The sequence below is a fragment of the Amyelois transitella genome, chromosome 13 (assembly GCF_032362555.1).
Source record: "Amyelois transitella isolate CPQ chromosome 13, ilAmyTran1.1, whole genome shotgun sequence".
NCBI classification, from domain to species: Eukaryota; Metazoa; Arthropoda; class Insecta; order Lepidoptera; family Pyralidae; genus Amyelois; species Amyelois transitella.
The window spans coordinates 2,055,088-2,068,948 of NC_083516.1; the positions used below are offsets into that span (position 1 = coordinate 2,055,088).

General features: G+C 35.4%; 1 protein-coding gene across 2 annotated transcripts in view; it reads right to left on the reverse strand.

Annotated features, from left to right (window-relative positions):
• Positions 1-1,443: 1,443 nt before the first annotated feature.
• Positions 1,444-13,861, reverse strand: part of LOC106137915 (membrane-bound alkaline phosphatase) — a 33,077-nt gene continuing 20,659 nt past the window's right edge. For both annotated transcript variants that reach the window (XM_060947284.1, XM_013338866.2), the window contains exons 5-9: positions 11,302-11,471; positions 10,189-10,359; positions 8,752-8,920; positions 3,646-3,969; positions 1,444-3,083 (exon numbers count right to left, since the gene is read on the reverse strand). In XM_060947284.1, the coding sequence (XP_060803267.1) occupies positions 2,800-3,083; positions 3,646-3,969; positions 8,752-8,920; positions 10,189-10,359; positions 11,302-11,471 (1,118 nt within the window). In that variant the 3' untranslated portion in view covers positions 1,444-2,799. The remainder of the gene's footprint in view (positions 3,084-3,645; positions 3,970-8,751; positions 8,921-10,188; positions 10,360-11,301; positions 11,472-13,861) is intronic.

The window sequence follows — 13,861 nt, forward strand, 5'->3', positions numbered from 1 at the left end:
GTATGTCAGGTTGTCAGTATGGATGTTTGTTACTCTTTCACGTAAAAACTACTGAACCGATTACGATGAAACTTGGTATGTAGGTAGCCGAAGACGTTTGATTTCCGTTCGTTCTGTAGATTTTGTGTAAAAGATAACAATTTAGTATACTTACATATGTACTCACAGAATCTCGCAATTGTATTATGATAATTTTAAAACAAATTTATAAATTTATATAATCATAATCATTTATTCCTTGAATAGATATGGTTATAATGATTATTTATCTACACTAATATTATAAAGAGGAAAACTTTGTTTGTTTGTTTGTTTGGTTGTAATGAATAGGCTCAAAAACTACTGGACCGATTTTAAAAATTCTTTCACCATTCGAAAGCTACATTATCCACGAGTGACATAGACTATATTTTATTTTGGTATAATAGGGTTCCGTAATATATTTGGATTTTTCGGACACAAACTGAAAAAAATCAACCAAAAAGTTACTTATCTTGCGTACGCTGCCTAACTACAAAAGATAGAACCATAAAATGTTTGTAGATCTTATAAATATTTACAAAAAAGTCCGCGACACACTATACCTATCTATGTCGAGTGAGGCACAACAACCACATTTTTATTTAAAAATCTTGAATTTTTTTTTAGTCTACATTTAAACGCTTTTTTTTTACTCATGCAATTAATCCTTATAAAAATAAATAATTTCATCAATAAGTACAGTTTATGTAGATAATAATTGGTTTTTGAATGATTAAAATTGGACGTTTGGTTTTGAAGTTGTGGTGAAATTAAAATATTACGATTTCTGCTGCACGGCCCGGGACTGCAGGCAGAAGTGACACTTTTGCCGGGAGCAAGACTTAGTTAGCCGCTTTGCGGGCGGTCCTTTAGTTAGTTCTAATAGAGATATATTTAGTATCGGCTGTGCATCCGTGCGAAGCCGGGGCGGGTCGCTAGTGGTAAATAATTTTCTAAATAAATTTGATAAGTGTCGTAGTAAAAGAGCGTAGGTGGCGCCTAAAACGTAGGTTCAGATACTTCCTACCGCAGCCTTATACCAATGATTCTTTTCTAGGGTGAGAAAATATCGTTCGGAAAAAAACATTCAGGCAACTGAACCATGATTCAATAAGTGTCAGATTCAAGGTTCCGCCGACAGACAGGAATCACTTCATATAAAATGCTGACTTATACAATCCAAGTGTCTCTCCAGACAGGTTAGTTCGCAACCGGGACTACCTATGAGAATTAGAAATATTCAAAATGGATATTTCTAATTTTCTATATAACATCAATTAGGTGCCTAGGTTTAAGAAGAAAATTTAATAATATAAAGGTGATGATAATAAGAAAAACAGCATTTATTTTTTTATGTTTGTTTTAATACTTAATATGCAACATTTGAAAAAATTATGTACATTTATGTAATTCACGATGCTGTTGATATATGTCTATGTAATTATACATAATAATAAAGATTATTTACTCTATGGTAACTTACAAATGAATGGTTTGTAATTAAAAAAAAATAAGTATGTGTACTTCATTGTAATTCAATTGTTACATGGATTTGTAAGAAAAATGATTCTATACAAAAAAAAATGTTGATGTATTATCCCACTAATAATGTGAATTATTTGTACTGTAAGTATTATTATTTTTTTAGATGAAAGAATAATGACACAATAATATAATAAAATATCAAAACTTAAATACTGTAACTTCAGCGTTACAAAGACGTATTATTAATATACCTAACTATTTATGTACTTTTCGTCAAAATAGCAAATATAAATGCACATTTTTCATCTTGAATTGCATTCACGATTAAATAGTACCTACCTACATATATTTAACTAACTAATAATATAATAATTTTACGTATTTACAATAAGTAACTATCCTTTCAATTCACAGAATTGTAAATTCTGTATTTCAAAACCTATTTAGAGATTAGGAACATCTTTCATCTTAACATAGGTATCCTTGTACTGCTTCAAGAACGAGATTTTTTTGCCACATGGAAAGTAGGTCAAATAAGCTGCAAGATATTTATAAATAACTTCATTACTTACAATCAAATTGGACGCAAAATATTATTCATAAAATTCAATATTCAGTGTAAAACAAATTAAATGTGACTTGAAAAATGAATCGTTGCATAGTTTCACTTTGTTTGTTTCACCAATGTTTAGTATCTAAGTAGCAAAAACCATCATTAATACATAGAAAATATTCTTAAAAATATAAAAATTGAATGGAAGTTATTAAATATATTATTGACAATTGAATGTGACTGTTTTTCCACACGATTAATCTTTATTAATAATGAAATGAAAATCGTGACTGTGTCTTTTTGTATTTTTGAATTGAGTTTTTGTAACGAATTAACACAAAAGCTACTTAACCGATTTTGAAGAAATGTGGTACACAGATAGAATAGTCGTTTAGAAGTAATATAGGCTAACTTCTATTCTTGAAATTCTCATGGGAGCAAAGATCTGCGCAAAAGACAGTATTTTATAAAGTATTGTACATAATCAACATTAAATTTTTTTTAGCCAACTAACTGAATAGGAATCTTCAAATTTAGATTTCAGTGGTCTTTTGCTACTCGCCTTAATATATATAATATATATATATATATGAAAAAACAATATTAAGCTCTTGTCAGTCACCACAACTTATTACAATCAAGTAAAAAACCAAATATTGTTTGCGCAAAACTGACGACATACTTATGTAGAAAAAAAATAATACGCGCGGTAAATTTTTTAACCTCAAAATCTACAATACTTACCAGAATTTAAAACTAAATATCACAGTTAATATTAATACTATGGGAACCGAATGCCTATGTCCAGCACTGGTGGAGAAGAAACCTCCTTTGGGGTGGCAGCTCTCGTGTTTATCTTCAGCGAGGCACATGGCGTAGGCCATTAGATGGGGAATGACGTTTTGTTCATAGCTGGAGGTGAACAAGTGTTGCCAGGGTCCTGATGCGAAGACTGCCACGTCTTCGCCCCCGTGGGTCTCGGAGTCCAAGGGGACCAGGCTTGGGTATGAGTAGTCTACGTCTCCTGTAAATAAAGTATTGTTTTTTGTATACATGTTTGTATAGAAGATGGACCGGGGGAAAATAAGCAAAGACCATTTGTCATTTTTGAGTGTTAGTTTTTTGTTTGACAGGGAAGATTTTATTTTTGCTAAGTAAATATAAATTTGAAATATGGTAAGAGTGAGAGAGCAGTAAGTGTAGGTATAATTCTGCTTAACTCGCGGGGAAAAGGCAAGAGCAATATATTTTTGTGTGCCGGAAACCACACGGCACTGCCGGGAACCAGAGTAATATAATCCGTACCTACTAATATTATAAAGCTGAAGAGTTTGGTTGTTTGAACGCGCTAATCTCAGGAAATGAAATGAAATATTCTTTTTGCGTTGAATAGACCATTTATCGGGAAAGGCTTTAGGCTATATAACATCACGCTGCAACTAATAAGGAGCAAAGAAATAATGGAATATGTGAAAAAAAAAACAGGGATAATTATTTTATGAGGGCTTCAATGATGCCCAAAATAACTATTCCACGCGGACGAAGTCGCGGGCGCAGCTAGTACACTAATAAAGAGTAATACTCACTTGACATAAACTGTTGATGGAGGCTCACATCAACCCTCTTCCCATCAGCTCCAATCGACGCAGCTTTTCCATTGGCATAACTGATGGTCGTATAAGGTAAACCGTCATCGCCCTGGGCCGTGTCAACTAGGCCGAGAATGTCATTCCCCCGCGACGGATAGCCAGCTACAGTCATAGTATGGGCGTGGTCTGATGTGACCACGATCAGAGTGTCTTTATCGTTGGTTAAGGACCTCGCTTTCCTTACAGCTTTGGAGTATTCCACTGTTTCGTCCAGTGCCAGGTGAGCCAGGCTGTCGTGGTGGGCGTGGTCTATTCTGCCACCTGAAAATTAATATATATATATGAAAGGCAAAGCATGGTCAAAAGGCCCACCCTGGGTACTCTGGAGAGGTGAAGATGTAACCGGAATTAATGCCAGGAAGAAAAGGAAGGTTTGGGTGTCCTGTTTGGAAGTAATTGAAACTGACAGGAAAAGGACATACATAAAATTAAGACTATATCCCTTGCGGAGTTGACAGGGCCAATATTCTTGTAAAGTCGGAAAGATTACACTCAGCTGATTGGCTTAGTGATAGAATTATGATTCAAATAGTGACAGGTTGCTAGCCCAACGTCCAAAAGAAGAATCCCAAGTTCACAACCCTATCCCTTAGTCGCGTTTTACGACTTCCATGGGGAAGAGATGGAGTAGTCCTATTCTTCTTTTGAGGCCAGGAACCACACGGCACCGAGAATGAGTAAAAGTATGATGATAGTAAATTATATAAAAGGCGAATATGATTAATATTATGTATATGACACGAAAAACCGCTTTCGATTCGCTTTAACCCAACAAACATTTAGGCGACGATTAGAGCTTATTTTGTTACTTAGTGGGCTACAAAGGCATTACAGTAGCAGCACTTATGACTATTGGCGATAAAGTGGGGTACCAAGTAACGTATATCACTTCTACTTATAATACAGAGTTACAAGCGCGCCAATTAGGCGAGCTTAAAGGTTATGGATGTCCCAACAAACATTTAGGCGACGATTAGAGCTTATTTTGTTACTTAGTGAGCTAGAAAGGCATTACAGTAGCAGCACTTATGACTTTTGGCGATAAAGTGGTGTAAGCAAGTAACGTATATCACTTCTACTTATAATACAGAGTTACAAGCGCGACAATTAGGCGAGCTTAAAGGTTATGGATGTATTATGGCAAATCTTAACACTGTTGTACATGCACAGCATTTTGTGTTATAGCTTTAAGTGAATCTTAGAACTCTAAGATCTAAATAAGAATAAGAATTAGTTACTACCTCCAAAAGTGCTATGCAGGTGATATTAAACTCTTTACAAGAACCTAAAGTTGCACAATAGCGTTAATAAGCGCTACCAGCCATACAATGGTGTTTATTTAATCTTATATAGAACCAAATGCTTGAAGTTATACAAAACTCTCTTGCATTACTTTAAGTCAAATAGGAGTATAATTTTTCGCTATAACAGATCCTCTAGCGACTATTGTTACTTTTTTGTGACTAAAGGTAAAGTAATAGCGCTTAAGGTCACTACTGTATTTCTTATATTGACTACTTGTTTTTGACAATGGCGTCGCAACCAAAGAAAAAAACTAAAATTGTTGTAAATACTTGGAAAAATGAATGTAGGACTGGTGGAAATACGCAGAAATTGATCAGAGAATATTATCGCACTTTGAACTTCTTTATTCCTATTGAAAATACGTCCTCTATTCCTATGGAAAGCAGTGAAGCGCGAGTTTCCTGTGAGCTTGAAGGTTCCGTACATGCTTTTCAAAATGATGATTGTGCTATTACTACAAGTGATAATGAAGATTCCTATGGAAAGCAGTGAAGCGCAAGATCGCATCGCGCATCGACTCAATCAAAAGATAAATACTGTCTCACGAAAGATAATGATATTGTAGAAATAAAACAAAATTTAGTCATTGTCACCATTTAATATTATTCATATTCATGGCTATAAAATGAAGAACAAGCTCGATATTTTTGTGCTTCCCATGAAGTCATCGTATCTAAATATGTATTTAGTTGAAGACAGTGCTGTTCTAGTTGATCGTGTTCAGCACTTCCGAAATGCTGCTGGTCTGCGCTGGAACTTGCCTCATTTTCAATATTGTTATTTTCTACTCTCTGTTCAACTGTTTTTTGTAAGTTTTATACGCTTTCGTCTTATCTGTAAACAAACACGATATTTAATAGTCTTATAGTCAGGTTTATAAACCTAATATTGTATTTAAATCATAATATTATATTAATTGTTAAAACAATATAATAATTTATATCTAGCTACTTCTTTGTATTCTACTCGTCCAAAACAGTTAACAGGTGAATAATAAATAACATCAATACATGGTTTAAAGTTTTGAGCACTACGGATCCCTAAATTCGTTTGCTCGCCATGTTGAGATAATGAAATATTAGATTATGGTTATAAAAACAAATATTTACAAGGTTTCCATGAAGTATTTTGCTCTAGTATGTATTTATATTACTAGTACAGTATTATAAGATCAATAAGGCAATATTTTAGAACTTTTTTACAAGAAAAATGTGTCACTCCATATTAGACAAAACATTTGTTTTCAGTAAATAGACAACATACATCGGGCGCTCGAATTATTTGCCAATAAATATGTAACATATTCACAGTGTACTTACCTTCGCAGCAAAAATACGCTTCCTTTTGCACCATAAAACAATTTCACTTTTTCTTGTTTAATATAAACATCATTAGGATTATTTTAGCCATTGAAAATAGTATTATATGTATATTATTAGATCGCAAAATTAGAAACAATATTTTCCGGGTATCAAAACCTCGTGCGAGAAAGAACTTTATCCCCTTTGTGGATCTTGAATAGCGTTCAGACCGTTACAAAACACCTATTTACTTCCCTTTTAGCGCTTGAAAATATAATTAACGCCTTTGTATCTCTACTGTACCGCTTAAGGAGTCAGTTGACGCCTACCTGTAGCCCGCTTAGCACCCATGGAGGTAATATAAAACCATTTTTGCCATTTTACCGCTAATAGAGTTAATTTTCGCTTATTTACCCCTCTTGTATCGCTAAGAGATCCTGTTACCGCTATCATAACTTTCTTATAGCATTGATTGTACCTCTTAGCCAATTTCCATAACTCTTGTATACCGTCATTATACAACCTTAAGTAATATAAAACTTGTGCCCAATTCGGGGGTAAAGTAGGGTTAGAGCGCGCTCTAACACTAATTTGAAACACCCATAAACCACTTTAGAATCTAGTTAGCGCTTTTATAGACTTATTATAAATCTTACTTTAGCGCCTAATTGTTACTTGGGGTATTATGGCAAATCTTAACACTGTTGTACATGCACAGCATTTTGTGTTATAGCTTTAAGTGAATCTTAGAACTCTAAGATCTAAATAAGAATAAGAATTAGCTTCTACCTCCATAAGTGCTATGCAGGTGATAATAAACTCTTTACAAGAACCTAAAGTTGCACAATAGCGTTAATAAGCGCTACCAGCCTTACAATAGTGTTTATTTAATCTTATATAGAACCATAATTTATTTAAAAGCACGAGAGCATTCCCTAAAAAGGAATCTTGGAAATAATCGCGAGACCGAAGTCAGGTACAACTAGTTAGCTAGTGAACTGATGTAGTGAAAACATATATTAATTTATATACATACATACATACATATGGTCACGTCAATATCCCTTGCGGGGTGTAATATATTAATTTATATATTTATTTCATTTCAAGTTATTAGCTGGTGTCACATCGACGAAACAATAGCAAATAAATATCGACTAGTGTACATAATAAACGTATAAAAATTTGTGGTTAAAATCACTCAAGACATTTAGACCACAAAACATCATAATTGAAACAAATAGGAATCTGCGCGCGCAACTGCTGAAAATCGCACGTTTAAGAGTCAATAAGAAAATGAATGACATAATTTTAATAAGTTTATACAAACATAAAATCACGCCTTTTTCCAGGAGTGGCAGGCAGAAACTACATCATTCCACTTGCCACGATCTAACAATAAGTTTATTAATACGAAAAACATACATACATATGTACATAAAATCACGTCTCTTTCCCGGAGGGATAGGCAGAGACTAATAAATAAGTATATAATGTTCGTTCTATTTAACGTTCTTACTTTAATACGAAATTATGATACTAATTCATATTTTTAAAATGTAGGGACTTTCATTAAGTATTTAAAATATCGCTGATACGAGTATGTCATTAAATAAAACTAAAAACATGAACTAGTAGAACAAAGATATCTTTTCGCAAGTTTTTGAAAATAAGTTTATTATTTGGTTTTTTTTTTGACTAAGGCATTGACCTATAAACTTGGCATTATTCTTTAAGGCAACGGGCTGGCAAACTGTCACTATATGAATAGCTGTTTGGCTAAATGATAGAATTGTAATAATCAGTCTTTTCAAGACTGTTGGCACTGTCTATCCCGCATGGGATATGGATGTGATTACATGTATGTATGTGTGTTTTATTAGCGCGAATAGTGAAAAAACGTGACTTAAGTATCTTTCTATTTTGTTTTATATCTCGTGACCATGAATATGAAAGAACAGGAAAATTGGTTCGTCAATTATTATTTACAAAGAGTAAGTTGTTATGTTTATAGAAACGGTGAGCGAGTAACTGCTTATTTTGTTGCCATTTATATAAGTCGTGAGAGACAACGACATAATTGTTACTAGCGACCCGCCCTGGCTTCGCACGGGTAGAATTTATACATATAAACCTTCCTCCTGAATCACTCTATCTATTAAAAAAACCGCATCAAAGTACGTTGTGAAGTTTAAGATAAGTATAAGCATAAGCGTCTGTATAGACGCGGGAAGCGGTAAGCGACTTTGCTCTATACTATGTAGTGATTTTATTTTAGTTATTTATTTTTAAGTACTTGTTATAAGTCTAAATGGTATTGCTAGTGTTAAATATGTACCTATACTTATATGTACAATGATGGACTTATCCCAATCGGGATTTATTCCAGGTTTTGTAAGAAACATTCAAAGATTTCCTTTTAAATGTACACACTGACCTTCGACAAATAAGAAGTACCCTTTGGGGCTGCTACTCAATATTCTGATGGCGGCTTCTGTCATCTCCTCCAGGGTAGGCTGGGTCGCTGGGGACTTGAGGTGGTACGCCATGTGGTCGTCGTGGAACAAGCCCAGGAGGTATTCTGGCTGGTCTTCGGAGCTGAACACCTGAAATTATTGTTATGAAGACACTTATGTGCATTACGTACATACTCGTATAATCACGTCTATATCCCTTACGGGGCAAACAGAGCCAACAGTTTTGAAGTCTCTGTCTACCCCTAAGATATAGTTGTATGACTTTCTAAGAAAAGTTTAAATGGTAAGAAGATTTATCGCTTAAGCAATCTCTGCCAGCTAAACTTAAGGTGGATACCTATCCATACGGTAGGTACCTACCTATAGTATGTATGTATATGGTCACGTCTATATCCCTTGTGGGGTAGACAGATCTAACAGCTTTGAAAAGACTGATGGACACGTTCAGCTATTTGGCTTAATACCAGAATTGAGATTCAAATAGCGACTGGTTGCTAGCCCATCGCCTAAAAAAGAATCCCTGGTTTGTAAGCCTATCCGTTAGTCACCTTTTACGAAATCCATGGAAAAGAAATTGAGTGGTCCTATTATTTTTTGTATTGGTGCCTGGAACCACGCGACACAGAAAGAAGATTTATCACTTAAGCAATCTCTTCCAGGCAAGCTTAAGGTGGATAGAGACCTCTAGTATTTATGTGAGACCTATAGTGTTTATGCGAAGGAAGTATGCAGAGATCGTGGCAAGTGGAAAGAGGTAGTCTCTGCCTACCCCTCCGGGAAAGAGGCGTGATTTGATGTATGTAGTATTTATGTATGTAATAATAAAAGTATGTAAGTATTGGTGCCGTGTGGTTCCCGGCACCAATACAAAAAAGAATAGGACTACTCCATCTCTTTCCCATTTATGTCGTAAAAGGCGACTAAGGGGTAGGCTTATAAACTTGGGATTCTTCTTTTAGGCGATGGGCTAGCAACCTGTCACTATTTGAATCCTATCTTAAAGCCAAATAGCTGAACGTGGCCTATCAGTCTTTAAAAGACTGTAGGCTCTGTCTACCCCGCAAGGGATATAGACGTGATTATATGTCTGTATGTATTTAATTAATAAAGTATCTATTTTTATTTTGACGGCCTCTGTGGCGCAGCGGTAGTGCACTTGTCTGTGTTACCGGAGGTCCCGGGTTCGAATCCCGGCCGGGGCATGATGAGAAACGAACTTTCTCTGATTGGCCTGGGTCTTGGTTGTTTATCTATATAAGTATTTATTATAAAATATAGTATCGTTGAGTTAGTATCTCGTAACACAAGTCTCGAACTTACTTCGAGGCTAACTCAATCTGTGTAGTTTGTCCCGTATATATTTATTTATCTATGTAAGTATAGGTAGATTAGGTTACCTTCAAGAGTTCATGCTTATCGCTGACATACTGATGACTGACATCACGGGCCACCTTCTCCAGGTGCCACTTCTCGATCAGGTCGACTCCGTCCAGCCGTCTCCCCGTGCTGTTCACCAGGGGGTTGGTGATATTAGGAAGGAATTCCTTACGACCGCCGCCGAGTATCACCTGAAATGATTAATGTCTAGAATAATGTCCAATGTGCCGTGTGGTTCCCGGCACCAATACAAAAAAGAATAGGACCACTCCTTTTCCATGGATGTCGTAAAAGGCGACTAAGGGATAGGCTTAAAAACTTACACCTTTTAGCTGATGGGCTAGCAACCTGTCACTATTTGAATCTCAATTCTATCATTAAGCCAAATACCTGAACGTGGCCATTCAGTCTTTTCAAGAATGTTGGCTCGGTCTACCCCGCAAGGAACATAGTCGTGACCATATGATATCCCTGAGTGATTATTGATTGTGCAAGCAAGTAATGTGTTTAAAACGATCGTTATTCTTGTAAAGTTCGGGGTCAAATGTTGAGTTTCAGGAAAACCTTAAATACTTACTTAAATGATAAGATATGAGACCATTCAAGGATCACGGGAAGTAATTCCACATTTACTTTAAGTATTACAACTCCACGACCTTAAAGGATAATTTTAAGAATTTTATATTTGAAATAACCTAAAGATGTCGATCATATAAGCAAGCCTACATCATTATGCTGTAGTTAAAGTCACAGCTTACTGAGTGTTTAACTTTTCAATTCATACTAATTATAAATACAAAAGTGATTTATTACTAAAGGTCAAAGGACATTTTTTACGCTAGCGGAGTGTGGGTAGAACTCTATATAGATAGATATAAAAAAAGAGAACTAAATGTTACCACATCTATAAAATAGGAAACATTACAGCCATTTTGGCCAGCATTACCTACATATCACTATTTACATACGAGAGAATATCCTTGTATTTAATTTTGTAGCTTAAATTAAATTCAGGAACCACGGGTAAACTAATTCCCGTGATACCGTCCAGGAACTACGGGCAATAAAAAAATATAATACATTGCAAAGCAAAAGTGTGATGGCCAGTTATAGTTCAAGGAAGAAGTGTCTACCTTAAACCTCCTTCCAGTATCCCCTGTGACCAACTGCTGGGCGATATCCTGGCAACCCAGAGCGAGGCAGTCGTCAGGTACATCAGCATCAGACTCCCAGTTCCTCTCAGAAGTGTGGGCGTACATGCCCGCTGGTGAGGCGTGGGTCACTCGCGTGGTCGTCACGATACCTGGCGGAGAAAGATTGTCGTTAGTCACGTCTTTATCCCTTGCGGGGTAGACAGAGCCATCAGTTTTGAAAAGTATGATAGGCCACGTTCAGCTTTTTGGCTTGATGATAGGATTGAGGTTTAAATAGTGACAGGTTGCTATAGATAAGAAATTCATTAATTTAATCACGTTTTTATGCCTTGCGGCGTAGAAATCCAAATATTAATTTGGAAGAGTAAATAAATAAAAAGTTTTACGAGTATGTCCATCTACTAAAGGACATCCTTACTCCGCACAATTCACTACTAACAATTGTACAATTGTCAGTACGTCTATAAATACGACTCTAAACTTGATCATACTTCATGACACTGGATCGCAATTTACGTGGGTGGACACAATGGACCGCCTGAGTGTACCAGATCTGAAGATCAGATCAGTTTAGAAATGTATTTGTCGAAAAGTAATAGTTATTTTGGCATCTAGGTTTATTTTGGGCTCATTTACATAAATTCTTCTTATGTAGGTACAATATATACATACATATAATCACATACATACATATGGTCACGTCTATATCCCTTGCGGGGTAGACAGGGCTAACAGTCTTGAAAAGACTGAATGGCCACGTTCAGCTATTTGGCTTAATGATAGAATTGAGATTCAAATAGTGACAGAGCAACCTGTCACTATTTGAATCTCAATTCTAGCCCATCGCCTAAAAGAGGAATCCTAAGTTTATAAGCCTATCTCTTAGTCGCCTTTTACGTCGTATACATATAATCACGTCTTTATCATTAAAGGGGTAGACAGAGTCGTCTTGCAGTGCGATTTGTTACCGCTTCTTCTGCACTGTCGCTTTGGAAGCGGCAATAAACGTAGTTTTAAGTAATTTTTTTGAATTCAAACAAAGTTGTGAAACTCAAAAGATATGACAATTATTAAGTGATATAAAATATCCTATAATTGTAAATAAAATTTCGAATATGAAATTTAAATTTGAATTTGACTCGAAAAGACTGAGGGTTACGTTCAGATTGTATGGCTTAATGATGAATTGAGATTCAAATAGTGACAGTTGCTAGCTCATCGCCTAAAAAAGAATCTCAAGTTTATTAGCCATTCCCTTAGTTGACTTTTACGTTTTGCACGGAAAGAGAAGCAGCTGGCATGCATTATGTTATTTTCTACGTAGCAATGTAGCTTATGATATTGTTGACGAATGCCCTCAGACATTTATCAAACTATTACAATGGCCCATTAAATAACAAAGCGTTCTGACAAAGATGAACATGGTCATGAATCTCTCCTTTTGTAGTTATTGACGTCATATATTATACATACATACATATAATCACGTCTATATACCTTGCGGGGTAGACAGAGCCACCAGTCCAGAAAAAACGTGTTTAATATTATTGAGTTAGCAACCTGTCACTATTTGTGTCTCAATTCTATCATCAAGCCAAAAAGCTGAACGTGGCCTTTTAGTTTTTCAAGACTGTTGGTTCTGTCTACCCTGCAAAGGATATAGACGTGACTATATGTATGTTGTGGTTTCAAAATCACAGAAATTGCTACCTTTATACTATTGGTTCTGGTGTATATCCTACTACTATTATAAAGGCGAAAGTTTGTATGGATGTTTGTTACTTTTTCACGCAAAAACTACTGAACCGATTACCATGAAATTTGGTATGTAGGTAGCTGAAGACCCAGAATAACACATAGGTTACTTTTTATCCCAGAGTTCCCGCGGGATTGAGAGGGTTTCCATGGGGACGAAGTCGCGGGCGGCCTCTAGTCATTTCTATATAAATATTTTCTGTGTACTTAAATGAATTGGTAAATAAATAAATGAACCACTTTTGTCCTTTTCAGACGTCAAAATGTCATGTACAATATATATTTTGCATTATAATAAAAATAAAGAAGTTATTATGTTTAAAATGTGTACTTTATTCAATTTCAATAGGTACTCGTATGTACCATTCTGTTCATGGTTGTTATAATTTAATTTAGTTTCAAACACTTGAATAAACATACTTGACTTCAAAGTTAATGAATAAATGAATAACGCCAAAAATGACGTCAAAAATGTTTTCAATTCTATAAGACGTTTTGTAAAATTGTATATATTACTAAAGAAACTACTGGTGCTTTGTGGTTCCCGGCACCATTAGAAAAAAGGATAGGACCACTCCATCCCTTTCCCATGGATGTCGTAAAAGGCGACTAAGAAATGGGCTTATAAACTTGGGATTCTTCTTTAAGGCGACAGGCTAGCAACTTGTCACTATATGAATCTCAATTCTGTCATTAAGCCAAGCGGCTGAGCGTGGCCTATCGGACTTTGTAAGACTGTTGGCTCTGTCTACCCCGCATTTGATATGGACGTGATTATGTTTAT